Source organism: Haliaeetus albicilla, chromosome W (assembly GCF_947461875.1).
Source record: "Haliaeetus albicilla chromosome W, bHalAlb1.1, whole genome shotgun sequence".
In the NCBI taxonomy this organism is placed as follows: domain Eukaryota; kingdom Metazoa; phylum Chordata; class Aves; order Accipitriformes; family Accipitridae; genus Haliaeetus; species Haliaeetus albicilla.
The window spans coordinates 556,563-583,806 of record NC_091515.1 but is presented as its reverse complement, the minus strand read 5'-3'; the positions used below and the strand labels follow the sequence as shown (position 1 = coordinate 583,806).

At 46.9% G+C, this 27,244-nt stretch overlaps 1 protein-coding gene across 3 annotated transcripts in view; it reads left to right on the top strand.

The window, feature by feature from the left end:
* The first annotated feature begins 342 nt into the window (after positions 1 to 342).
* The window catches only part of NEDD4L (NEDD4 like E3 ubiquitin protein ligase), a 193,911-nt gene continuing 167,009 nt past the window's right edge, over positions 343 to 27,244 (top strand). For 2 of the 3 annotated variants that reach the window (XM_069775423.1, XM_069775422.1), the window contains exon 1: positions 345 to 847. In XM_069775423.1, the coding sequence (XP_069631524.1) occupies positions 800 to 847 (48 nt within the window). In that variant the 5' untranslated portion in view covers positions 345 to 799. Of the gene's footprint in view, positions 848 to 27,244 lie in introns of all 3 variants that reach the window. The other variant, XM_069775421.1, reaches the window with a different exon arrangement.

The following is a 27,244-nucleotide window of genomic DNA, read 5'->3' as shown; positions in this document are numbered from 1 at the left end:
CGGGAGATCCAGGGGCGCTGCCACAGACGCAGCCCGGCCCCTCCCGGGACTCCCGCTGCGCCCGGCGGCGGCGGAGCGGGACGCCGAGCGGGGAAAGGCACCCGAACTCCGGCGGGGCCGAGCAACGGCCCGCCGCGGAGGCCCAGGTACGGGGCTCCCTCGGGGAACGGGCTCCGCGGCGGCGGGAGGGGCGCGGTCCCGCCCCACAGGCCCGGCGTTGCCGCTCCCGCTCGCTGGGGGGAGCCCGCTCCGCGCTCCCGCCGCGCCGCCCCCCTCGCTTTGTGCCGCTCCTCCTCCTCCTCCTCCTCCTCCTCCTGCTCCCGCCCGGCCGCCGGCGGGGGGAGGGCGGCAGCAAATCAGCCCGACCCGGCGGGGCTTCCCGCCCCCGGCAGCCGCCTCCGCCATTGGGCCTGCCCGGCCCTCTCCCCGCCCCGCTGGGCCGCCGCCGGGACTCCCCGCCGCGGGGAGGGCGCGTTCCTGCGGCCGCGGTGAGCCTCAGCCGGCGGCGGCGGCAGCGGCAGCGCGGGCGGGCCCGAGCGCCGCCCCCGAGCGGCGGCCCCGGGCAGCACCGCCCCCGGCTCCTTCCCGCCGGCGGTCGGCTCCCGGCCGCCGCCTTCCGCCGCCCGCGGGCGAGGAGCAGCAGCAGCAGCAGCGGCGGCGGCAGCAGGAGGAGGAGGAGGAGGAAGCGGGGGCGGCGGCTCACCTGGGCCGGGCCGGGCCGGCGGCGCCCCCGCGAAACCCCCGGGCGCGGCCGGGCGGGAGCGGCGGCGGCGAGCGGGACGCCCCGCGCAGCGGCTCCATGGCGACCGCGGCGGTGGAGCCGGTCTACGGGCTCTCCGAGGACGAGGTGCGTCGCGGCGGGGCGGCTGGGGAGCCCGGGCGGGTGGTCTCGGCCGCGGCCACCCCGGGGTCGGGACGGGGCGGCGGGGCGGTAAGCGTGTGCGCCGGGCTGCGGGGGAGCCCCGCCCGCCGCGGGGTGACAGGCGCCCTTCGCCCGGCCGCCCCATCGCCATTAAAGCCGCGGCGGCGGAGGGGCAGGCTGCGGGGAGCCGGCCCCGGCGGGCCGCCCCCGCCGGGCCGGGCGAAGGTCGAGGGTCGGTCCGAGCAGGGCGCCCGGCGAGCCCGCCCCGCCCCGCGGGGCTCCGCGCCCCCGCCCGCCAGCGCTGCCGGCGGCGGGTCCGCGGGGCGTCCCGTCCCGGTGAGCGCCGGCAGGTGCGTCCGGCCGCGCCGGCCCGGAGCCCCGCGGCCGCCGGGTGGAAGGGGCCGGGGGCGGGCGGCGCCTCCGCTGCGGAGGAGGGGGGATGGAGGGAGGGAGGGAGGGAGGGGGGCGGCGGCGGCTGGACCCCCCCTCCCCACCGCCGTGGGCCGCCCCCGTGTCCGCGGCCTGGCCGCCCCGGCGGGCCTGGGCGCTTTGCCGCGGGGCCGGGGAGCGGGCTCCGGCGGGCGGTGTGTGCGGTCCCCCCGCCCGCCCGCGGAGCGTTTGCCGGGCTGTGCCCGGTTCCCGCGGCCGGATCCGCCACCGCTCGCCCCCGCGTGGGCGGGGGCTGGTGGCGAACAAAGGGCCGGGGCTGGCGATGGAGGGTGCCGCCGCCTCGGTGAACGGGCTCTGCCTCCCCGCCGCTGCCGGTGTCCCCGGGAGGCGGCCGGGGAGAGGCCGCTCTGCCGGCCCGGCCGTGTCCCCGGCCCGCTTTGTGCCGGGGCGGCCGGTGTCGAACGCAGCCTGGTGCCGCGGGCAGGTGGGGCTCGATAAAGGCGGCAGGGCTTGGTGATAACCGATCGCCCCGTTCCGGCTTTGTCGACTGATGTCTGCTGCGGAACCGTCTGCGGTGCTGGCTGGTTAAATAGGCGCGAGCGGAGCAGTCTGCTTCGTCCGAAAACTGCGGTTAATGCCCCTGTTATTTCATTGCCTTGGTGAGGTGCTCCTTTTCCCAGTAGGCAGGGCAATAAAGCGTCAGAAAAGGGACAAGCTATGTGACCGTTCTGTGATTCGGTACGTCAGCCGTTAGTAGCGGGCATATTGCTCAGCTGGGTTGCGTTTTTACAGGAGTGAATAATAATAATAATAACAATATTACCTCCAGTTTTGCGGGACTAACCGTGCAGGGCTATCTGTCAGTCTGTTTGTGGTATAGAAGAAGCTGGCGTAAAAAAAAAAACCCTCCTGACTGTAGAAGCTGCCAGGCAATTTTATTACCTATTATATTTGAATGGCACCAAATCTAGATGACTGTACCGTTTATTTCTAATTGGGAAGGAGGTTCTTTGGCTGGAGTGGGTGTTTTTATAAAGGGGCGGTGGTTAGTTCTGCTTTTGTTGATTTATAAAGCTGCGAGCACAGTCTGATTCAAAATGCTCTGTATGTGTGTGAAGGTAGGGCAGAAGAGAGCGTGTTGCAAGAGCCTCGGGCGCTCGAGACAGCAAGCGCAAAATCGGAGGAGAACCTTTTCCTCCCTGGGTTGTTCCCATAAGCCTTCATGCGAGGACAAGGCTAGCTGACAGCAGCCGCGGCTGCAGGAGTCCCCCGAGCAGCTCGCTCCGGCTGGCTCCCCTGTGCGGGAACGCTCCCGTGTCGCCCGACCCTTCAGGTAACGTGGTCCCCGCTGCTGGGCCATCTGGGATGATCCTGCCTGCTCCTGGGGTGCTGGAGGGCCCGTACCGGCTGAAGGAACAGCTGGGCCGGCGGGGCTTGCTGTCCCAACACGGGCACCCCAAAACACTTGATGGGTGGCGGTCGCACGCTTTCACAGATTTGGGTATCTTAGCAAGTGTGATCTGTGAGGAAAAGGGAAACCTGTGTGAGCATCCTGCCGTGTCGCGAATAGGTGGCTGAGAACATAATACTGCAGTCTGGCTGCTGCCTTTTTTTGTTGTGTGTGTACTCACCGATATCTTTTGTCCCTGCCTCCTTCCTCGACATATGCTGGTACTTGCACAGAATGTTAAAGAGAAACGAATACATGGAGAAACCCAGCGGACGGAGAAGCGCAGCTGCGGGCTGTGCTGCTCAGCACCCCGCTCTCCACCTCGGCTCTGAGGTGGAAGGGGTCTCACGAGAACAAGGGCGGTTGCTGTAATGGTGCTCGCATCCCCTGCTGATACTAGGGACCTGGCCTGCTAAAGGGTCCGGGTAAGGAGAGGCGTCTGTCGCTCACCTCCTGAGCTAAAACCAAGCTGTTTGGAAAAGAACCGCTTGGAAAAGCAAACCTTTGGTCTCTCTGCGATGACCCACGGTGGTCCCACGTCACGGATGCAGCGATGACTGCAGCCAGCCTACCTGTGAGGAACAATGGACAGGTTCTTTGTTTTCTGTCTTGCTGTAGATTGTGGTGGTGCTGGACACTTTGCAGAACAGAGCAGTGACCATCTAAAAGTGTGAGAGGAGACCACAAATGGGAATAGGGTGGAAGAAAGAGGAAAAAGGGACAGGGTGAGGAGGGGCACGGGGAAGAACGCAGGCGGTATTACGCGGCCCGATGGGCTGTAGTTTCAATATGCCAACAGCCAAAACCGTTGTCGAGTCTGCGGTAAGCATGTGGGCAAAGGAAAGCACTGAAGGAGGAGAGTCTTCCTCAGAAAGGGCGGCTATAAGTAAGCTTCATTAAAGGTGAATCTGAAGAGTGGTTGAGAAAGGCAGGCGTGTTTACAGTTTTCATTGCAGGCTGGCTTTTGTGGATAATGACTTCTCATTAGCATTGGCTTGGGCTTGACTTGTCTTTGTCTTTTGAAAAGCGAAATCTCTTTGCTAGTCTTGAGAGGCCGAATCATGTATGCAGACATATTTAGGCTATTAATTTTTCTTTGTTCCTACCTCCATTTGAAATATGGTTTGCAGTTGCGCTGTATACTGTTTTGTGTGGGGTTTTAAGTAGGCCTTATGTAGGACTACTGTCCTAGCACATTTGCTGATTGGAAAAAGTAGCTATTTGAGTGTAAGCTAGACTTGCTTAATGGCTTCCATAAAAATAGCAATATCTCTTACAAATAACTAGGCATAGGCTTAACTTCTACTTGCACAGTAGATGTACGTGTCGGTAGGTCTGCTTCGTGTCTTAAGCATATGCTTAAGTCTTTGCAGAGTTTGTGCCTACGTTGATCTCTGTAAATAGCTGTAATTCTTCGTGGATATCTTCAATGTGGACATCTGTTCTTATTTTGTTCAAATACTCTGATAGGTGTTAAGACACTCGGGTAGTTTAGGGACTTACTGAGTCACAGATGACAAGCCAACCATTGCGTTTAGCCACTGTCAGGCTACGTTTTTCTTCAAACGCTGTTTTCATAAATCTGCCTCTTTGTAAAGAAAAGAACTCTGAACTATAAAAAAATTTTAGATGAATCTATTAGTTAAAATTAGCTGTAAATCAGATTCACTTCCTACAAATTTTTCACTGCGAGGGTGACGTTAGCACTGGCACAGGTTGCCCAGAGGGGTGGTGGATTCTCCTATTCAGAAGCCATCTGGACCTGGTCCTGGTCCTGGGCAACCGGCTCTAGCTCAAGCAGAGGCGTTGGGCCAGATGACCTCCAGAGCTCCCTGCCAAAATCAACCAGTCTGTGATTCTGTGAAATAATATTTACATGGACTACTGGAAGCTTAGGTGCTCTCATGCAATCTTTAAATATCAGTGTATTATACCCCTTAGTAGCTGAAAATGTTTTTATTCCTACGTAGAGCACTCCTCCTTCTAACCGAAGCTGTATATCCATTGTGCACGCTTGGGTTGTGAGACTGCGGTTTGTTAAACGCTCCTGCTGTTAACGGTGATGGGTCTTCAGTGCTGGCCTCAGGAGCAGAGAGAAAGGGAGCGAAACCAGAAGCACCAGCCCAAGTGATGTTAAGTGATTTCCCCCAGCTTCTAGTGTTTGTTTGTTTAGCGAGTTCCTGAACCATTGTTCAGGTCCATCAGGACCGTTGATTTTTACGAATTACCTGATTAATCTCATAAACTTAATTTACTTTTTAGTCGTCTTTTTTCCCTCTCCTGCCACCGTAAGAAGAAAAAGAAATAGCATGTCCCTTAGAGAAGTACACTTCTCATTCATGTCAGTTTGGGTTTCTTGAGAGTCATTGAATTGAATGTGGCCCATTGGGAAACACTGAATGTGGGGGAAACAAAATGGAAGTTTCCACAAGTGTTCCCTTCCCCTTTCTCAGTGTGCTTGGGTGACAGAACAACTTGCAGCTGCTTGTATCTCACTTGGTTGAATAAATAACGTGTCTTCAGAAAAAACATATTCTTCCTTCACAGGTCTTTTATATTTTAAAATATAGGCAAAAAAGAGGTTCGTATGTGAAACCACTCTCTCCAATTCCAGCATTCTCTTTTCAAGTTCTGTTCAGCTTCCACGACTTGTGATTGAATAAACTGAAATTACAAGCTTCCTACTGAGATGACATTTTGTCATGCATTAGAAATAGTCAAAAAGGAGCTTATGTTCATGAAAATATCTTGATGCATGAGAGATATAATTGCATATGCCTTAAAATAAATAGGTCTGGATATAGTCACTGCAGCTTAACTTCTTGTTCTCACCTTAGTTCTTGCGTGCTGTCCTGGGCAAAGCATTGTGTGTGAGAAACGAGTCCTGAAGGATTTCAAGACCTCAGGAGCCTCTGTGGCACTCTGCTTTTAATGAGATACACTTTCGGTAAATATAAGCAAAAACAGTTTTCAGGTATGATGGAAAGGGTACCTGTAAGTGGGATGAATTTCTGTAAAGCATAGGCTTATCTATACTTTATCCAACATCAGGGTAAAGAATAAAAATAAGATTGGCCACAACGATGTCATGGTGAAGTACAGCTTGGGCCATGAGGTGACAAGGAACTGTCTCTTTCTGTGCAAACTGTCTCAAAATGAGGCATGTGGGAAGTTGGCTTTTGTGTCCTGCGTTGACATGTTCCTGATGGATTTGTTCCTCTGGAATCACCTCCCTTGAGGGTGTCTCTTCCCCTCCACTTGAATGTCATGTTAATGAAGTTCGTCTGTGCGCGTTTCGGTGCCGTCCATGAGATGGGGCTGCGAAGGCTTCAAAAGGAATACATTATCGCACTGCTTACTGATTAACTGGATTTATTACTGAGGAAAAAGGCTTCAATTTTTCCTCCCCTGCTTGACTCAACGACAAAGCGGTGACATAGTGGAGTTCAGTGTTGGATTTCTCTAGTGTGCCTTTTGCGCAAACCATAAATTTTTGAAATAAGCCTGATGGTGAGTTGTTCGGGGAAGCGTCTGTGTTCTAGATGGTTGGAATTAGATTTAAGGTGATGTTTCCTGATACGCTGCCTCGATGGTAAAACTGTCTGTTGCTCACCCTGTTTCTGCACTGCAGTTGTATGGCTGGAGGTTTTCTGAGCCCGGGCTGTCCTCACAGGGCCCCTGCCAGGACTGGTGTCTGAGAAGGGGCTCTTACGCTGTGTCCCCTCATTGCACTGGTTCCCAGTTCGGCTGCTGGAGCAGCGCTGGAGGAGCGGAGCGGCGAGGACTGGGCGTTGGTGGCACTGGAAGAGCGTTGGGTGAACGAGCAGGGCGCGGGGCATCGCTGGGAGTGGTGATGTGCCGGAGAAGCAGCTCGAAGACAGTCGTGGTTCTTGTCGAGTGCTGCCGAAATCGCAGCTGTGAGGTGGGAAACAGGCAGAGCGACGAGAGGGGGCCAGCCTGCCTCCGCGTGCATCATCCGTCTCTGCTAGCTCCAGCTCCAGCTCGGCCCGCTGCTTACATGAAGCCAGATGCTTTTATGGAGAAGAAAACCCTCGAGTTCCTGAGAAGATACACCCTTTGTGAAACAGCGCTGTGAAGACAGACTCTTTAAAAAGAGAGGTCTGTTGTTTCTGCTCTGAATGCTCTGGTTATATAAAAGCATAACTCTTTCATTGGAGGGTGAGCAGGGGCCTCCCGTGGTCACAGCGGTGACCCAGTGTCTTAGTAATAAGCAATTCAGAATAGTAACTTTTTTATTGACTTTTTAAATGGAGGGGGGGAAAGAAAATCTCAATTGGTTTTATAGATTCTAAGTGCATTGGCTTCCCAGGGATAGCACGTAAAACTTTAAATGATGATTAAAAAGTCCAGATAAGGAAGCATTTCATAAATGAAAGGGCTTGCATATCTACTTGTCGTGGCGTAATAGCAAAATTAATAGGCTGTGGTTCTCGGTAGGTCAATAGATTTTTATAAAAGCTTGCATTTTAAACCTGCTTTTAACGAGTTGTCAGCATATTTTGGCCACTGTTACTGACACTAAGTAAAGTCTAGTTTTAATGTAAAACTGATGTAGAGACATTTAAGGTGGTTTGTATTAAAATGTGGGTCTGAGGGAGTGAAGACATTTTAGTTTTATATATACGCCCGTTCAGAGGTAGCTCTGTCTCTCCTCTGCCCCCGCTCTCTTGTAAAGCAAGCAGGTTATTTTACAGCCTTGGGAGCGCAGGTGAGGAGTGGTGCAGCCAGTAGTTCGGCCGTGGCTTTCACTGCTGCCCAAACACTGGTGTTGGGGAAGGGATGATAAGCATCTCGGTGGGTTTAGTATTTTCAGGATCCATGTTATGGGCTGGCCATTGGAGGGCACTGTGTAATGGTAAATGTAAACTCAAGGTTATCATCTGTTTCTGCACAGATACCATTTTCCTGGGAAGTAAACGTGGACCGTGAGCCCCACACCTGCTGAGCAAAGCCTTTCTGCTGCCACAGCAGTCTTCTCAATCTCAGGGGCCCAGCTTTCTCTGGGAGTTATGTTTAATGAACCTCTAATAGGTTTTTTTTTTTGTGTTTTGTTTTGAATATATAACCAGGCATGGTATGAATGCCAAATGAGCTTGCCTTTCGGAAGGGAATAAAAATAATATCTTGGGATGTTACGGGAAGAAAGAGTGCACCACTGCAACTTCTAGGTTGGAGTTGCGTCTTCAGACAATGAGCGGTTCAATGGGTTTTGGTATTTATCCTTTCTAAACCAAATACAGCTCATTATGCAAGATGGAGTATCTCCACAGGTGCTACAGCAGATCCAGAGGCCACATCAGAGGTTGTGGGACTCGGTGCTATTATCTGTATTAATGTCATACTTGTGGGTAATGCTGCATGAAGCTGAAACAAGGCATCTGCCGTGGGGGCTACGTGAGGCAGCTGTGTGCTTGTGTCGCAAGACCCGATGTAGATGCAGCCTGTTCGGCAGCCAGCTGACTTCGGCTGAATCAGGCTAAATTGACAACCTCTTAGTCCCGGAGGACTATATGGGGCCAAGACCTCTTGCTTAATTAAACTCTGTGGCATATAAACTGGGACTTTTCTGAGTGAGCTGGAAACCTCTAGGCATTTTAGTAGCAGTGAGGAATGATTATCTAACAGCTTCAGTCAATAAAAAGTCGTAGATGCAATATCAATGTGCAGAAGTAGCTTGATTTGGTTACAGTTTTGTAAATTTTCGTGTTGATGAACAGAGGAAATGTCATTAACTTTCATGAATTCCTTCATCTTTTGCTTTCACTGCAACTTCCTCTTAAATGTTTGTTTTAATTGTGTCGAATAAGAGAATTTTACTGTAGCAGTAAAAGAAATGCTACTAGGCAGCTCTGTCCCCTTTTAGAAAGAAACGAAGTGTAATCTTGTAAACACTCTTGTTATTTTCGGGAAGCTGGGTAAGAATGTGGTGGCAGGTTGGGTGACTTCTCTGGCTTGTGCACCGGGAGAAAGGAATGTGGTTTTACTGCTGGTGTGCTCAGCTCTGCTTGGGACCCAGGCTGCTGCCATTTCATTATTAAAACCTGCCGGGGGTTTTACCTTCAGCTGGGACTAGAACTGTAGCTTTCAGAAGTACTTAACCGCTGTCACACCAACTTTTTCCAGCATGGGGTGCTTAAACTGCCGAGTTCCTAGTGCTGGAGTGCTCCCCTCCCCTGCTGCCTCTGTCTTTTCCTCTCCCCTCCCACAAAGAAGGAAGAAAACCAAAACCTTAGGAAAGGGGTTGTTTTCTGCAAAGAAGCAGCAATTAACTAGTAATTAATTTTAAAAGAAGAGATGTGGTTAAATGGCACAGGCCTGGAAGCTAACTGCAGTTAAAATAGTTTTTTAAAAAAACAAACAACAAAAACGCCACCAAAACAACACAAAGCCCGAATAAAACAAATCCAAAAACTTGACTCTTGAAATGTATTATGAAATGTCTGGCTTCCAAATGATGTCTTGACTGGGCAACAAACTCAATGTGTACATTTGTAATTGTTCATTTTTTCCTCCTCCATTCTTTTAACCTTAATTCCTGTACACTGGCAGGATGTAGATACTTGTCAGAATCCTGATTTCTAGGAATTGGGTACCTTGCCTGTAATCGAAAGAAATAACTACAGTATTGAGAACACTGGCAGGGTATGAGGAATAACTCTGTGAATGAGTTGCCCTTTGCAGCTAAGCTATCGTACCTTATTTTTGTGCCTAACTGCATGGATTAGTGTTGTTTTATTGGTGTCATGCCAACTCAAGACAGGTTTTCTTTTTTTAATGTAGTTTATCTGCTGGAGAAGAGCAGAATTGTTTGGAACAGTGCACAATCATGCTGTCCTCTTTCCTTTGGCAGTTCCTGGTTTTGAATAATCCTGCCTTGAGGATGGAGATATGTTCATATAATGTATGCTTTTCTCTGTTTGTTTTTAATTGAACGTAGTTCAAAGTCTTACTCTTTTTAAGCATCTTTATGTAGATGATCACACTGTGTTCATGGCAGGATTTTGGAGAGATGGGAGTGATGAGTAACTCTCAGTAGAAGGTGTCCTGGGATGACTTCCTCATCAACTGCCTGTCTAGTAACTGGTGCGGTGGGGAAAAACTCCGCTTCTGGCCTCTTCCCAGTGAGACTGGACGCGAGGACCTGAGCACGCTGCTCCGTAAGCCTTGGCTGGTGTCCGCGTGCGCGTGGTAGTCATTGCAGCTCAAAGGGTGATTTGCTCTTCTGTTCCCCTGCGCCTATGGGGCGGATTGTGGTTGTGTTTAAGGTCTTCGGACGATGAAGGAGCATTTTATCTTCCAAGAATGAAGTGATCTGGAAGATAAACTAACAGCAAAAAAGAAGTTTTTTGGGGGTATGTTGAAGGGAGGAGAGCCAAAAGGAATTTTTTTGGTTTTGTGCTCTGCTTGCAGTCCCCTTCCTCTATTTATCCAGTTCCTCTGATGAGAGGTCTCCTTCATGCCATGGAGTAACTTAGGTAAACTGTCATCAACTTTTGAAATAAGTCAACAAAAGTATTTAAGTTTTTAATCATTGGGAAGTTATAACAGAGACATTGCTTCACGTTCTCAGTTTTTTGTTTTGTTTCGTTTTGTTTTTTTTTTTGCCTAACCCCAGCCAGGCTTCTTTTCTTCCTAGCTTTTGGTGTGTCTGTATCAAATCTAGCTTCACTTCTTCCGCTAAATGAAAGCAGAGACATTTCACTCAAACTTTTTTGTCTGTTTGTTTGAACAAACTTAATAAATGACCATCTATTTAAAAAAAAAATCTCTTGGCTGATTTTATAAGTTTTTGCCACCCTTCCTTATGGCCAGCTAGCAATAAGGTATTCTGGCCAGCCTGTAATGGAAAACATAGTCTTGCAGTCATCAGATCCCGAGTCTACTGTGTCCAAAAAGAAGTAAGAGTAATAAAAAAAAAACTGGATGAAAATGAATGACTGACTTTCTGTTATAAACAGATTGCCTCACTTTCTTGGTTTTTTGAATTCTGAGATACAGATTTGGTCTCTGAAAGGTCCTTGAGCCTTAAGTCCCTGGAAGCTAGGAGGTAATACCATTTTGATGTTGCCAGGTGTTTGCCTATATCTTCTTCTCTTTAGTGTTTGCTTTTAGTCAGTATAGGAAGTCATTTGCCGGCCCAGTTGTACCACCTTTGGCTGGTATATCTACACCTATGTGTTAAAGGATGTCTTTTTTGTCCTTCCAGTTTTTCATATTTGTATGCATACTTATGCAGTGTAGATCTCTAGAATTTAAATCTGAGAGGGCCAGCAGATCTTCTGGCTCGGTGATAGCCAACTTCTGCCCCAAAAGCCGCAGAAGCTGCAGGCTGCTCTGGACTGCCTCCCAGACCAGACCAGCGTTGCAGTGGGACCTGCTGGGTGAGCTGTGGGGTCCGCTCTGGAGCGAGGGGAGCGGACGAGCTCCCCGGGTGCTGCCACCCCGTTGTCCACGAAGCGGAGCTGGATCCGTTTGGCAGTTTTACGTGGGGATGGCTGGAAAGCCGCTGTTGTTGCCCAGCTGTTGGGAAAGCCTCGGAGCTTTGAGGTGTGTGACGCGCCCCGTGCAAAGGTTTCGATGTGTGGCCTTGTGGGGTCACAGAGATCGTCGTCTCGGATCTCGCTGACGCGGCGTGTCTAGTAAATCGCAGAGTGTCACTTGGATATGCTAGTACATAAAAAATTACTTTTAAAGCTTTTCAGTCCTCACACAACTGTCAAAGGGTGTTAGAAAAGCTAATTTGCTGCCGTGGTGAGGAAATGGTGGTGGGGAGGTGACCAGGTGGAGGATGATGAGGTCTCCACAGGTGTGGAAGAGAAGCGTCAGGTTTTGTGGTGGGAAGGGGGAGGCCAGGCTGAGGCCATTGGTGGTGGAGACAGCCCAGGCACCTGGAAATGAAGCTGAATTGGCTGCTCCTGTGAGAGGTCCTTTAGCCCACCTGCGAGTCGTTACCTGTGACGGGGTTGGGGCAGCGTGTGCCCACCCCCTCCCGTTAGCAGAGGGCGTTGAGGCTGCTGGTGTGAGGTGATGGCTGCTTGAGCACCAACCTAGTGGGTTTGCACCACCGAAAGGGCAGCCCTGCTTTCTCTTGTGCATCTCGGGGCCTTCCGTGAACCAGGACAAACGGGTGATTGGCAGACGGTTGCTGGGCTGTTGAATCGCAGCAGCCGCCAGAGAGGTGGTGCGAGTCGGAGGTGTGTGGCAGGAGCTGCTGGGGTGGCGGTGGAGGGGGTGTGCGAAGAAGGGGGGGCATGGCTCTTTGGTGGCCGTGAGCTATCAAGTTGGCTGCTTGGATCTCGGGAATCCAAAACTTTGGCTAGAATCCCGACCCCGACGAAATCTGTGGTAAGTTTGTGTAAAAACAGCTCATCTGTAGCCTTCTGGAAATGTTAAATGGACGAACTCCTTGGCAAACAGATGGAGACAATGCAGGTTTCTTGAGTTTGCCTGTGGTGAGGGGGGTACATGGTGTGCGGACAAAATCATGCATCTGTGCTTTCTGCTTGTGCCGATTTAGCCTTATTAACAAAGCGACAGAATTGCTGCTTTTGAAAGACCAAGGAGCAATGTACTTGCTTAACCTCTGTTCTTAGTGAGATGATGTTGTATGTGTTAAAAATATTGGCTTAGCCATTGGTTATAACTACTGAGCCAAAAGGACTTGAAAATACTCTGTTTCAGACAAGTTTTGCTTTAGTGAACTAAATGATAGCTGCAGATTGTATAGAATACATAAATGACATATATGCAGTTTCACTTTTTAGCTGTGGGAATGCTGTAATTGTTTAAAGTCTCGGTAGTACTGGGCTCTCCTCCCTGGCTCCGTTTGTATGTGCTTTTTTTTTTCCCCCTCTCTTTTTTTAGAAATACAGTTTTAGTGCTAAGGTTAAAACACAGATGGATCAGTAGATAGACACTTGAGGAGATGGTAAACTTCCCTGGGCTTGCTGAGAAGGCTCATTCAGGAGGATGGGGAGTCACCAGTTGAGAAGCTGAGCACCCGAGAGGGTGTGTGCCATAGTGGGGAGCTGCTTCACTGCTTAAGTTACGTATCCTTAGGCATGACTTTATTGGTGCCTGTAGTGGCATTTGGCAAACTTTGAAACACTCTTAAGTGCTAAGTATCTAGAGCTTTCAGGGTGGGTTTCCAATTATTTTTAATTTTTCTTATTGGAATGCTAAAAATTGTGGTGTTTGTATTTTTAAGAAACACATCAGTACTATGCGGTGTACTGAGTAGGGGATTTTACCATTTTTAATAGCTACAAATGTATCTAAACCAGGCACAAACAGTTTAGGCATTGTGGAGGTACAGTTACTTATCTAAACTTGTGGAAACGTTTTGAATCTCATCATGTTACTGACTGAATAGTAGCCTTTTCCTTATGGTTAGGAGACATTCACCAACTATGACAAAAATGGTTGCTCTTAACATGCGATTTATTTTTTGTATGTCAAAGGAGCTAAATTAGCATCTCATTGCAGCTGAGATGGGGGGGGATGGATAGCTTTACTTTCCCCTTGGCTCCAGCTGTGATCCTTCCCTGCCCTTTGTGCTGGCACTCTTCTGATATCAAGGTAAATTGATACAGTTTAGCCAAAAAGCATTAAAAATAAATCACAGTTTAGGACAGGTTAGCTTTCTGCTGTTCCAGTGAGTTAAATTTGCCTGCTGTGCAGTCATAGAGTCCTGCAGTTGTCTCACATAAGCGGTGGAGGTGTGTGGTTGGATGGGTGGGAGAAGGACCTTTATTTTCATCCTTGCTGTCTATTTGTTTTGTTTTGGTTCCATCTGGTCAAGTCTTGTCCCTTAATATTTTATTCCTCATTTCCAGTGTCTATAGAAAAAAGTTAGCTCCTGGAGATAGGGTAGGAAATAATGATCACGATGCTAAAAATTCACGTGCAAGTTCAGCCAGGATTGTGGCTCCCACAGCCTTGGCCTGAGCAGGCACTTCTCATTTCCGTTTCTTGTGCGAAAGAGCTTTGCGGTTTCGTTTTCCCTTGCAGGGTAGGCTGGTTGCAACAGTACCGTGACACACCTGTGTCCCGACAGTGTCCTTCATGGTGACTCGCCGCTACTTGCTGTTTGAGCAGAGGCTTATTAGATAGCACAGTAAGCAGGATGAGTCTTGTTCCCTGTCTTCTCCCTTGGTAGTACCTCCCTGCCTCTGAACCTCATGGTCTTACCCAGCAGGAGGGCTTTCTTCTACTGTATTGTCATCTCCTTGGTTAGATCTTGTGCTAGTTCTCGCCCACAGTTCTGGTACTAATCCTTTTCTAACAGTAATGATTGGTAAGAGGCTTGTAGGAGACAAGTCCAAGAGCATTCTCATTAAAAACTAGATATTCCTAGGGTATTAGCAGCCTGAGAGTACCACAGGTGTTTCTGCTTCCTCTCAAGCTTTTTCCTGGTTGTGACCATAACTGGTTGTTCAACTAATAGTAGTCTGGGCTGTGCTGTGTCATTGTCACTTCACTGAAGTCTTGATGAGTAAGAATTAGAACATACGCTTCGTGCAGCACTTTTTTTTTTCAACTCATCAAAGAAATATGGTCTGTTAACTTCATGCGGTGCTACCTTTAGTAAGCCCAGAATGTTCTACCTGCCGTGTATCTCTTTGTGCATCTGTTCCCCATTTTGTAGTAGCATTCAGCACTGGGGCAGAGAGGTTGAGGAGTTGCTTTTGAAGACCCAACTGGACAGCGCCCCGAGCCAGCTGGTCTGAAGTCAGTGTTGACCCTGTGGGAGCAGGAGCTTTGACTAGACATGTCCCTTCCAATCCAAAGTATTTGACGATGCTAAGTCTCCAGGGCTGCTGAAATACTGTAAGAGATGTCTAGTTTCTCAGAGCATGGTTTTTCCACTTTTCAGAGTTTATTGTATTCTAGGCTTACGTTGTATGCCTCGGTTTATCCTACTGATGAGGAGGTGGCTTTGGGCTGACTAACCAATTGGTTATTTTTTTGAGTGCTTTTCTGACAGTAACAGCCATCAAAGCCAAGTTTAAAAAGGTGTCTCTTTTGCCCAGTGACTGTTTGCTCAAGGAATTGGTGGAGGCTTTTGTTTGCTTTGTTGGGATTCCTTATCTGGCTTGCTGTGTACCTGTGCAAGCGAGCTGGTGGAGCACCAGTGGTGTGTCAGGACGCCAGGCAGTGCTGCGTGGATGCTCACTAGTGCCACAGCAACTTGAGAGCTGGGCAGAAAAAGAAATGGGCCAGGTGGACTAAAGGTTTGAAAACCAGACATGAACGTGGGGGCCAGTAGCATTTTAAAACAATCTTTAATAGAAGTAATGGGCAGTTAACTCGAATGGATCTTTCTCTCTTTTTAAGGCAACACACTACGTATATTTTTTTCCTTCCTCCCCGCCAAGTGGATTATCCTGATGGTGCTGTCCTGTTGCCTCTCTTATCCAGTAGGTACCTTCTCATCTGTGGTCTAATTAGCATGATAAAGAAGCTCTTGTGTTTTTCTCTCCTGATTTGAGAATGTGATTTCATTTGTACCTAATTCAGTTTAAGGCCTGGCTGCACCCACAAGGGTGGTGGCTGTGCTTTTCTGGAACCCCGGGTAGAGGGAGAGATGGGTGCAGCGAGGACCATCCAGCAGACCTCCTTGTCCTGCAGGTCCTGGGCTTGCCAGGTCCAGACAGGGCTGGGGGATAAGGTTAGAGCTGTTTTCCAGGGACATCTGCAGTTGTACCAGAGGTTGTGTGAAGCGAAGCTGCACAGTCAGGTTTTGTTTTTGTCTTACTAGTTTCTATTGCAGTTTAAAAGTCACATGTAAAACAGACTACCGCTAAGTGGTTACAAGCTGTGTGTGGATTACCTACGAGGTCATTTGTCACCATATGCCTGCGTGCTCTTAATGCAAGATCCTGGGAAAACCCCTTTTGGAAGCTGTCAAAGGCATGGGTCCTTCATAACTGTTAACGAGCAGCTCAAAGTCCTCAGAGTTAAGATGGTAAAGTTTGTAGCTAATGTGTTTTCAAGTCTTGTGGAGATCTGATACTGTGTGCCTACCTGTGTCACTTTTTTCCTCAGAATATTGTCCAAAATTTGGGTTGGAACTGGTGCATATTTTAAAGCATTTCATTGATGACTTCAGTCACTGTGTTTTGATTGACATTGTTATTAAGTGCCTCTGACACTTGCTTGAATTGATATAGCAAAAATTTGTGTTGTTCTCTCATCCTGCTAACACTGCAAAAATTTACCTTTAATCCGTTGTGCTACTGTCATGCAGCCTGATTTTATTTTAAATCCGGTCAGTTCGGTTCCGAGCTACTTGTAACTGCATTTGTTTTTGTTCATTTCACTCCAGTGAGAGATGATTAGATGTAATTTCAGTGCAGGTAACCGTAACCCATGCGAGCGTGTTCTGCACCGTACAGCTACCAGCGAGCTGGCTCGGCTGCCATGCACTGCTTGCCCTCACTTGTTTGTGCCCTACAAGGGATGGAGTTTTTGTTTCAAATTCCTAAAACTTGCACAAGAAGCATAAGCCATTAGCCTGTGCAGCAAACCCTGTGTGAGAGGGAGTGTGAAGGTGGGTGGTGAAATGACTGTTGCAGCCTGTAACTGGTAAGGGACATCATTAAGCACTGTGACCACCTTTGGTTTTTTGGCAGCTTAGGCTCTATACTTCAAATGCCTAGGCTCTATACTTCAAATGCCTCTATACTTCAAATGCAGCGTTTGGAAAATGAAATTGGAGTCCTCAAACCGGTGTAACTCCAAGAGCTGGAATACACGTGCCGATAGTGCTTGATAACGCAGGAATGTGCTACAGAAGCACTGTGTGTCATTGCTAGCGTTGCTGTGGAAACCTGAATTTTAGCACCGGCTGGTTTCGGTGCGTTTAACGCCCGGCATCCTGATGTTAATCGGGGAGGCGAGGCAGCGTTGCAGCTGACGTCCACCAGCCTGGAGTTGCGCGCCGGGGCCGTCACGCTGGTGCCCGGCGCCATGCCGGCACTGCTGGATGTCTGACCTGAGGTAGCTCCTCTCGGGAGGTCAGGCGGTCTTCAGAGGTGTCCTGGGGCTGGCTTGCTTTCCGAGGTGCCTTCTGCTAGCTTATCTCCTGGGGTTGTTAGGGCTGGAACCGCTGTGGGGACGGGCTGTCCCCCGAGGGCTGGGACCCCCTCCCTCGCCCTGTCCCTGTGGGCAGGCCGGGGCTGCCGGTGGTAAGGACAGATCGCGTGGGGAAGAGCCGATTACGAGGAACACGTGTGGTGTGGTTTTTGTTATGATCCCTGTAAGCGGGATTCCTCTGAAAATCCAGGGCCTCTGTGTGGAAAAAGCTGTCCGCAGCTCTTATCTCGACTTCCTGAATTTTTCTCGCTCTGGCTCACGCGTTTGCCTAGCAACAGCTTCTTTCATTTTGAGCCCTTTTCTGTTTTTCTTCCTGCCGGATATCATGATATCATTTCTGCTACCTGTGAAACCAGGCAGTTGCGCTCTTCTGCTCCTCGTCACTGGGGATCGGTGTTAAATACAGAGTTACGAACAAAGGCTTGAAGAGTAAGCGTATCTGGTCTTTGCTGTTTAAGGGCTGGTGCGTGAGGATGGGTGCAGTTCTTGACCTTTGGATTTCATGTCTCATCTCTGGTTGCAATCTGTGCTTTTTATGTCGTCTTAGATAAAGGTGGTATTCACTGCACTTTTCAGAAGAGCTTTAAGCCCTTCTCCGCTGTTAAACCGGCCATTAATGTTGTGCAAGTCCTTAGTCTTATGTAGGGCAGACTGAAACATGCTTGCCATTTTACTGACACTAAAGAGATTTTTCTTTTTGAACAGTCAAGAGTCTTCCAGTCAAATGGAAAGACATGGTTGTTGGTAAATGGAAGCAGAGAATGACCTACACTATGCGATCACCTTAGAAAAACTTTTTCATGGAGAGATTCCCCCCTACATCCCCCCCAATATTCCATAAATGCTTTCAGTACCCGAAAGGTGTGTTAAAGGCAGGCAGTATATAAGAGCACAGGACAGGGGGTATATTGATTTACTATTATCTTTTACAATTTTCTGACCTCACTTGTGGGTTTTAGGGAAGGCTGGATGAGGAAAGAATAGGATGGCTGTAACACTATTTGAGAGCTAAAAATGTTGTGAGGAGATAGCACTTTACTGCTGATGGATGCAGAAATATTGAGATGGTCGCATCAGAAGATAGTGGCAAATCAAGTAGTAGACTTTTGCATGCCAGTGAAACAGTCTGCTGGGTTGGCCAGCACTCTTGAAGAACATTGAACAAAAATTACCCTTGCATTCAATCAATGACTTGGGAAAGACTACTTGTGAGATTCTTCCATTTATTTCAGCTGACTTACAATTTAGTGGTAGTTGTTCTGGCTGTGCTGCTGCTGGGATTGAGTACGGTCTAGTTGGAAAATTACTGAGCTAAAAAGCTGCCATGCATCTTCCTCTGAGATGATCAAAAACAGACAAAAGAAGCAAGACAAAGTTGTTGCGAAAGGTTGGAGGCTTAGTGATTAATGTTAATTTCTCACTCATTACTGCCGTGCATCTTTGGCAACCTACCTATTGTGCTGTGACTCTTTTCGGTTTTAGTCATCTTCCCATCCCTTGGCAGTTACTTGTTACATGGGAGGAACTTGTACTTTTCCTCTAGCACTGTTTTCTCCAGCCTGCTCATTCTGTTGTTCCCTACAGCATCACTCTGAGTTCACCAGTTTGACTAGGTAACAAAGTTTTGTGTGTGTGGCGTTTGGGTTTTTTTTCTTTTTTTCTTGCTATGAAAATGCTTAGGAACTGAGAATAAATACCTCTGAATGATACCTGCTTCATAGAGCTGTTATTTGGCAGTCTGTTTCTCTAGGCCAGTGATTTTCAGATTTCCCCTGGTAGCAAAGCCGCCTTTTATGAAACGGGCTATAATCTGTGCCACACAAGCTACTGTCTTTTCCCTGCCCAGGCTAAGACTAGTCCTATTATCTCTGCAGCCTGTGTTGGAAAGGAAGCCCCGATTCAGCAGATACTAGGTAGTCCTGGATGCTAGGCTCATTCCTTGGGTTAGGAATTACTGCTGTGGACCTGCAAACCACCGCTGGAGAAGATGTCTCTGCTGTAGCTGCAACCTCTTCCTTCCCCTTCGGTCCCTTATGCAACACTGGATTGGGGGTTGCAGATTTTTGAACAAGTGACGCTCACCTATTCACAAAACACTTGTTTATTTTGTATCCAGCAAAACTTTCAAACCATTGTCTCCCCCTTCTGTGTACAGTAAGAATATGTATACTACAGCATCCTACCAAGAAGCAGAAGGATAAAGTTACGGCAGCATAGGGTCATACTGAATTGATTAATCTAAGAGCAGCAAACCTAGTCAGGTCAGTGAATTGAACTGGCAGAAAATGAGTCTCTTCTGTTGGGTTATTTTTCTGTCAAATTGACCTGCTGACCAGACTTACTCTGTGTCTGTATGAGTGGGTGGTGGATCAGATGGAAGGAGGGTATTGAGAGTGCATGGTGGTGGAAGGGACGGGCGCTCTTTGAGGATAATTGCAGTTAGGCTTAATCCAATATACACAGTTTGGTCACTCAGAGTCCACTGTGTCTTTTTTCCTGCTTTTGATGTGTTAAAGCTTCCTTTTTGCTTGTAAATTGTTGATATATGTGTAGGTTAGCTTAGGGTTCTGAAAGTCTGTTTGATCTCTTGGGAAAAGAATATTGTGCTTAAGTCGCTTTCATTTTAGAAGATGTTTCTTCACCAGTCCCTCTATATTGCTTTAGCAAATTAATCTCTGGGACTCTTTCGTGAGCGAACACACAGGGTAAAATGCTGCATCATTTCTTGTTCTCAGCGTTCAAAGTTAATTTGTCTTTAGAAATGTTGCCTGCAAAACACAACTTCCAACTAAATTTCTTCGTAGTGCTTTGTGGGGGATTGATGAAAAAGCCAAAAGTTTGACAAAATGTTCAGGTACTTTCCTTGACTGAACTTTCTTGGCGGTTACTTGTTGTTTATTGGAGATCTTGCATGCAGAGAGAACGTGTTTTTAAGTGAGTACTCGGCACTCACTCACTAATATTCCCTGCGGAACTTGGGAGGAGAGGAGAGCCCAGAAGACTTTGTAAACAGATTTGACTTAGTAGTGCGGTTTGCGTATGCTGGACTGGTTCTCCCCTCAATCCTCTGTTTGAACCTGTGAGAATGCTATTGCTTTGGAGACAGTTTTTGTTGTCTGGGTGGCATTCAGCTGGGAATGGGAAGTTACCTGGATTGTTTAGTAATTCTGGGAAACCTGGGTTTCTCTCCTCTTTGCACCAAACTTTCTTCTTGCCAAATAAATCTCAGCACAGCCACCCTCATTCTTATTTTGTGTTTGATGATTTAACACAGGCTGTCTGAATTCTTAACAAACAAAACAGCTTACCCTGGTATTGCGCACTAGCACTGCTTGAGTTTTGGGGTCCCTTTGGGCAACAACTTAAAACTGCTTTTAGTTAGCTTTGAACAAGTGTGGTGGGAGGGAGAGAAGAAGTAAAGGAGGGGTGGTTTTATTTTGTTTGCCTCACAGCAGTGCTAGTCCCTGTCAACTTCACTTGACTTTTTTTGCTGACTGATTTAGCACTTCTCTTAGTGTCATAAGTTCCTTACCAGCAGTTGCATTTTCTGGAGCTGTTCCTGATCTTCTGGTAGATTTTGCTATGTTCAGTATAAGCGACTGCAGTATGAAATTGTGTATAGGCCAAGTAACGTCACATAAAATGTCTAAGGCTATATACCATTTTGAAACTCCAACATATACAAAAGCGGTAGCCTGTTAAAGGAGGCAGTCCTGTGTGCAGTTGGATTTTGGTATCTCTGCAGCAGCTCCTAGCTGTTTTTCTCCCTTCGCTTTGTGCAGCCATGGTAATAATTTAGAAACAAAATTGGACTTTCTGTAGATTGCCTTGTTATTTCTGAAAGGGTACATAACTTCATTTAAACCAGCCTGGAGGAGACTGAGTTTGTTCTTCAGACTTCTTCTGTTAATTCGAATTATACCGAGAGCTTTTCACCACTGTACTTCATTCACTGTAATATTCATTTGTTGTCTTGGGGGAAAAAAAAATCCCATCCTTGGTTCTTGATGTTCTTGACTGAGCTCTCTAAAAGTAAAAAACTTAATGGTGTTAGGAGCACATCCTTCGCAAACAGCTCTGTGTGTTAGATCCCTATGCTGCTTCACTGGTGGGCTTCTGCTGTTCTAGGGAGAGATGTTGTCTCACGCTTCAGGACTAAGCTCAAAATTGATCTAACACTCTTATGTCTAAAATGATGAGCTAAGATGTTAATAGTTATGAAAATGGCTTATATTTGTAATCACAGGCTGCTGAGCTAAATATGGCTAAGGAAACTAATATGAAACTCTGAATCTTGAAAACTTTATACTGGTTGTGTAATTTTGGGACTGCAGCCAGTTGTGGTGAAGAAATTACTGCTCCCACCTGCTTGTTACTGACCCTGTATCGCACTGTGAACACCACAGAAGATGAGGTAGAAGCTGTTAAATTGCTGTGTAACTTGGCTAAGGAATTTTGCATTGCTGTGCCCTCTGCTCCCTTCTTTTTCTGCTTCTTCCAAGAACGCACATCTGTGCTTCTCTGGGATGAGGTCCTGCTCTGAGATGATGAATGACTGACCTTATTGCAGATCTTCTGCAATACATTGATTCTGAATGTGGCTTTTGTTCGGTGCCTTGAGCCGCATTTTGCATCTAGAATGCCTGGCAGAACACAAAGTCCATCCTTTGTTTTGGATAATGAGTGTTGAATATTTTAATGAGTGTTTCTTAGTCTAGTCAGTGTCAAGTACCATTCTGGGAACAAGTGACTGAGCTAACCTCTGAGCTTTGTCCAGCAACAATCCCATTTATTTATAGGATTTCACAAATTCTTAAGGAGTTCCCTATAAGCAATTAATACAAATAAAAAACCTCAAAACACCACAAACCCCCCAAAACCAAACAACACACCAGACCCCCCCAAAACAAAAAAACCCCAACAAACACCCAAGCCTTCCACCCTCAATATTTGTGCAGAAATTACTTATATAAAACAAAAAAGTTCTCGGTATCGCTCTTTTTCCCCCCTTTTCTTTATATGAGTTTCTTTTACAATATGAAAAAGATGAGCATGTTTCATTAAAGGAAAAAAAAAGCCTTGGGTATTAACAGCATTTCCATGGTACAAATACAGCTACCAGTGTGTTCTGGCTGCCTCTGAACTGAGTGCATGGCTCACTGGTCTGCACACTGAAAATAAGACATGGATCTAAGTGCTGCTAACCCAGACTAAAGATTATATGGACAATCAGTCTAAGCCTGAATTAGAACCTGAACAGTTTTCTCATTCTTTTATGAGATGCCATAATTTTCAACTGTAAGAGCGTGCTAGCCCTAGAGTATACATTTAAATGACAAATACTCTTCGCAAACAAAGAAAGTCAAATCTTTGTCAAAAGGCTGCTGTGTTTTTAAAGCGAGTAGGAAAGAAAGGGGCGAGAAAGAGGTGGAACACAGTGCAAGTATGTTGGGAACGGCAAGAATACAACCAGGATACAAAAGCCTGAGCGTGAGCTGTTTATGGTGAGAGTGGATCCCTTCCCCATCAGCTTGGCTCAGGCACTGGTTTGAGTGGCTGGTTTTTCCTCCCCTAATCTCAGCAGAGACCTTAATGGGAGTAATTCATCCCCCAAACTAGAAATCCTTGGGGAGCAGAGCTTATGGTTGGGTTTGCCTTGAGGGAAAAGAGGTACTGCTGGAGGATATGACTTGATATTTTCTTAAAAAAAGAAACTTGATCAAGATGGAGAAGAGAGGCCAAAGGAGTGAACTGCTAGATTGACTGACAGCAGCGCTCATTGAAATGTTAATGTGTTTGAAAGAGTTTCTTCACGAGGGAAGACTGGAAGCTCCTACAATAACATTGAATAACTGCAGTTGAGAGCTGGAAGATCTAATTTAATTTCTGGTTGGATAATAAGATGATTCATACAACAAAACAATTTGTGTCAGAAAATGGAGTCTTTCTATGAAAACTGACATTTGTGACCTGCTCTGAGCTGAAGTCTACTGCAGTTGAGCTATTACAATAGTTAAAAAAGTAACAACTAATGAACAGATGAAAAGTACTGGCTGAATTCCTTCCAGACATCAGGCTTTCAGTGTCTCTGAAGGTCTGGGGTCTGTCTTTGGCCTCTGGCTCTGTATCTCTGTGTCTCACACTGTCTGCTGGCTTTCCCCCCAGCCCTGGCAGACCGATGAGCTGTGCTCCTCTCCTGCATCTCGCTGCATCACCAGGGACACCGAGGTGCGAAGTGGGAAAGTAACCTGCCAGCATCACCTGGCTGTGCAGGGGACAGAGCTGGGGTTGTAACGCTGCTGTCCGGAATCTGTTGGGCACTTTTCTCTCGGGGGGGACAGATAGATGCTGATCAGTGATCAAGCTGATCTGCAGCTTGCTGTGCAGCAGTTCCTGGTTCTCCAAGAGGCCTTGCAGAGAGTGGAAACGTCTGTCCTGGTCCACCTTCTGCTCTGCGTGCATGTATTTAGTAGGAGTTAGGAGTTAGATTGCTTCAAAGTTGTATGCAGCAGCATTGTTATAGTATCTCCTGGTCTCGGATGCCGCAGGCAGTGCCACAGACCCTCTGCAGGAGCTGCTGCCACGTTCGGTCCGTGGAGGGGACTGAGCCCTACCCCAGTGCTGGAGGGGATGCCTGGAGACCCTGTGGTCCAGCCCCGGCTCAAAGCTGGGCAGCATCAGAGCAGGTGGCATGGGGCCATCTCCAGTGTCGCCAGCCTCCACTGGTGAGGGCCCCGCAGTCTCTGGGCCCTGTCCCAGTCCTTAGCCACCCGGTGATGTGGACAACATGTCCTTTTATTTAGCTGGGATTTCCCTTGTTTCCACTTGTGACGGTTACTTCTTGGTCTTTTTCCACGAGCCTGCGGAGGGGGGCTGGGTTGTCCCTGTGGAGGGCTGTCTGGTGGGCAGCAGCCACGGCCCCTTCGCCTTCTCTTCTCCAGACTGAACAAACCCGTCTCCTTCAGCCTCTCCTGCTGCTTTTACCTGCAGCACCCTTTGCCCATCAGGGCAGCCTCCGACAGGAGTACATACATTTTTTTTCCCCGGTCTTTCTAAAACAGTAAGGAAAGCACTGGCTCAAACATTCAGTGGGCCATTACGATGGGCGGTGTGGTTTCTGATATCCCAAAGTAATTGTAGTGTAACCAGCTCTTCCCTCTGGCAAGCGCTTGTCTCTGCTGTGTGTCATCACGCTGTCCAGCATGTCACAGACCTGTGTTTGAAGGACTGGGACCGGCGGTCGCTGGCGGAGCTTGGAGGAGGGCTGCGTCCTTCACCAAAGTAGGGTACCCCAGACCCAGGTGTGCCATGCTTTATGCAGACATTGAGCATTTTCAATACAGTCTTGATTGTTCTGCATCGCCCATGCAAGACATTTCTAGAATATTTTCTAGACAGATGTTCTGGTTGCTCTGACTTCTGCCACAGCTGATGTTCTGGATTTCATGCAGTGTGTGCAATTCCTGTTTGTGGAGTAGATGGTGTGTGATCACTGGGTGCCTTCCTAATCTCCTGTATTGCAAAACTGACCTCTTTTTTTTTTTTTTTTTTCAAATTTCTTATTCTTGTTACAGTTCCTGTAGCATTTTGTTTTATGAATGTTTTGTTTGATTATGTTAATCCTGGGGCTCCTGCAGACTTTCTCTCCACCCTAGAAAACTAATTACTTTCATATTTTGGTAAAATATACAGTAATTAAAATAATTTTCTTTCAGGCAACACACACTCATATGTGTGTGTATATATATGAAAATACAGATGTTTTGCATTCACCTGATTTAGTATAATGTTTTCATTTAGCCAGGTAAATCTAGAGAACATCTGATATACTACAGTCATAGAACACCAAAGAAATTGGTGAAGCTCTCCAAAATGCATGAATCCAGCTCCTGATTGAATTCTGGGATTACAGCCTATATTTCATCCTTTTTATTTTTACAGTTTATCAGGCTTATTATGAACCAAGTTTCAAACAAGGTCTTTTTGTAGTAAATTAATACACTGGGCACTGAAATTGTAGAATAAGGTTTAGTGCCAGCAATGTTCACTGATCTTTCTAAAATTGCTTTCCGATATGTATTTTGGATTTGTTAGCACTGCATATTGCTTTTTAACATCTTTGCTTATTTTTCCCCCACTGCTCAAAGCAGGATGAATAGGAATACATCATGTTATACCTAACAATTTACCATATAGTTAAGCAATCATCCTCTGTGGTACTGTTCTCTTAGTATGCTTAAAGTTACCACTGCTGAATGCATTGGGATGAATTACAGTAAATTTAATAACCCAGCATTAATACTTCATGATTGGGAGGCATGATTATTGACATTACAATCATACTTGATGTCTGCTTTGAACAGAAGAGAAAAATCAAACTATTTTTAAAAAAAACGTGGAAATTTCATTATGTTTTGCTCTTTCCCAAATTTTGTTCAGTTTTCAAGAGCTTTTTGCCTCTTGATGCAGCGTGTGTGGAATCAGTCAAGCTCATGTATTATGTCTGTGATATTTTGCTTGTGTATCTCTACAAAATCTTTTGAAAACAAGAGTTTTAATTTATGCATTCCAGTGAACCAAGATAAAGTGTGTCTTGCCCTCTGCTAAGGCAGTGTTAGATCTTCGGAGCAACAGATCCTAAAACTGACTAGTATCTATTCACATTCTGAAAATACGCCTGATAACAGTATTTTCTGAGATTGAAGTGCTGCAGTAAGAAGCTTTCCTTTTAGAGGTATTTGAAGTTTTAAAAGTCTCACCGGCATTTTCTTGTCAGTTAGTGTAGTTTTCCTGCTATCAAGGTTTTTCCAGCAAAGCCTATTTAAGAAATTCCTTGTCCTGTTCCTCACCTGCTCTCCAGGTCATTCTCCAAGTGAAACAGCCAGCGGTGCAACTTTCGTCTGTGGGTGTGTGCTGTGGAATAGATCATTGAAGTTATCTGGGTTAGAATAAGCCTCCAATCACAGTTTATTGTTGGATTATGTTTTTATTGAATGTGTCTTCTGCCATTAAACAGTGCAGCAGTGATAGAGCTGACTGTTTATGGTCTAAAGTAATTAAATATCTAACAAGAATATAGATTGTGGTTACGTAAACATTCTTGTGTGATCAGTTGGCAACTAATTGGGCTACTGGAATGAATACAACTAAACCTCTCCCATTTGATACGGGATCTTCTTTTGTATGTTTTGTATGCATAATTAGTCTTTCAAAAATGGTGAAAAGTTTAGTAGGTATTTGTGATTTACATGTCTTTAAAAAAAGAAATAAAAAAAATCCAAGCTGATGACCAGCAATATACTTGTGAATGTGCATTTTCTATGCATAAAGCTGTAAGATACCAGGTTTTTTTAGGTATCTACAGCCACTTCCTAGGCTTTTCACTGAGGAAGTGTGAGCATTAATCTGTGGCATAATAATCAACACTGACTTTTTAAATCAGAGCTGTCAATGTCCTCAGAGTTTAAAGAAAGAAGATAACAGAATTTTCATAAAACTTGCTTTAAACAAATGATGTCTAGAGTACCCTACGTGCACAGGAAGCAGTTGCTTCTCTGAAACGTAAATATCTTAGTGTTTGGGCTATCAGAACAGGCATATGAAAATAGCATCTTTTATGGAATGGAAGTATCTCCTCCTTGGAGACTGGTAAGCGGGGAGGGGAATCTTGATTTACCTTTTGACTAGTTTGCAGCAAACCAGCTGGCTCCTCACTCACAGTGTGGGGTAAACAGCCTGTCACTCATGTAACGTTGGGAAAGTTGTTGTCTAAGTCTTGCTTTCAAGCTATCATATGAAATGATAGAAGCTTTAAAGTTGCATTTCAAAACGTGTGAAATGGCAGGGATAAAATACAGGTTGATAATGAGTGTAATGTGAGTTAAAAGGGCATTGTTTCTTATGATGTTTGATGGCTTTTTCTGCTTGGCTGTTAAATAGTCTGTTCTTAAGACCTTTTAAAATTAACTGTTGATGATTGCAGAGGCCCTTAAGGAAGATATTTGAAATACATTAACCTGAGCTTCAGACCCACTTTTCATGAAATGTCTGGATCTCCAGCACTGGTTATTACTCACAAATGAGTTTCTGAGGAAATGCTCTCATACCGTGGTCTGAAGGGAGGCATTTAATCTCTTTCTGCCAGGAAACGCACACTTCTCACCAGCTGATGTGCCACAACACATCTGCCTGCCTTTTTTAAATTCTGCTGTGTCCAAAGGTTGCTTGGCATAAGCCCGTGTGTGATGCAAGTGCCCGAGCCTGCATGATGTCACACGTGCAGCTGAGGACAGGGCTTCTCCATTAGGTTAGCGGTGTTAATCGCTGGTCAGGATGAGCAGCTGAAATGAGGAAGCCGGTGCCATTCTGCTCAGCACCAAGTGGATGGCGGTACCTGCTCCCCTCCTCTGTGTGCCTCGCCTCAC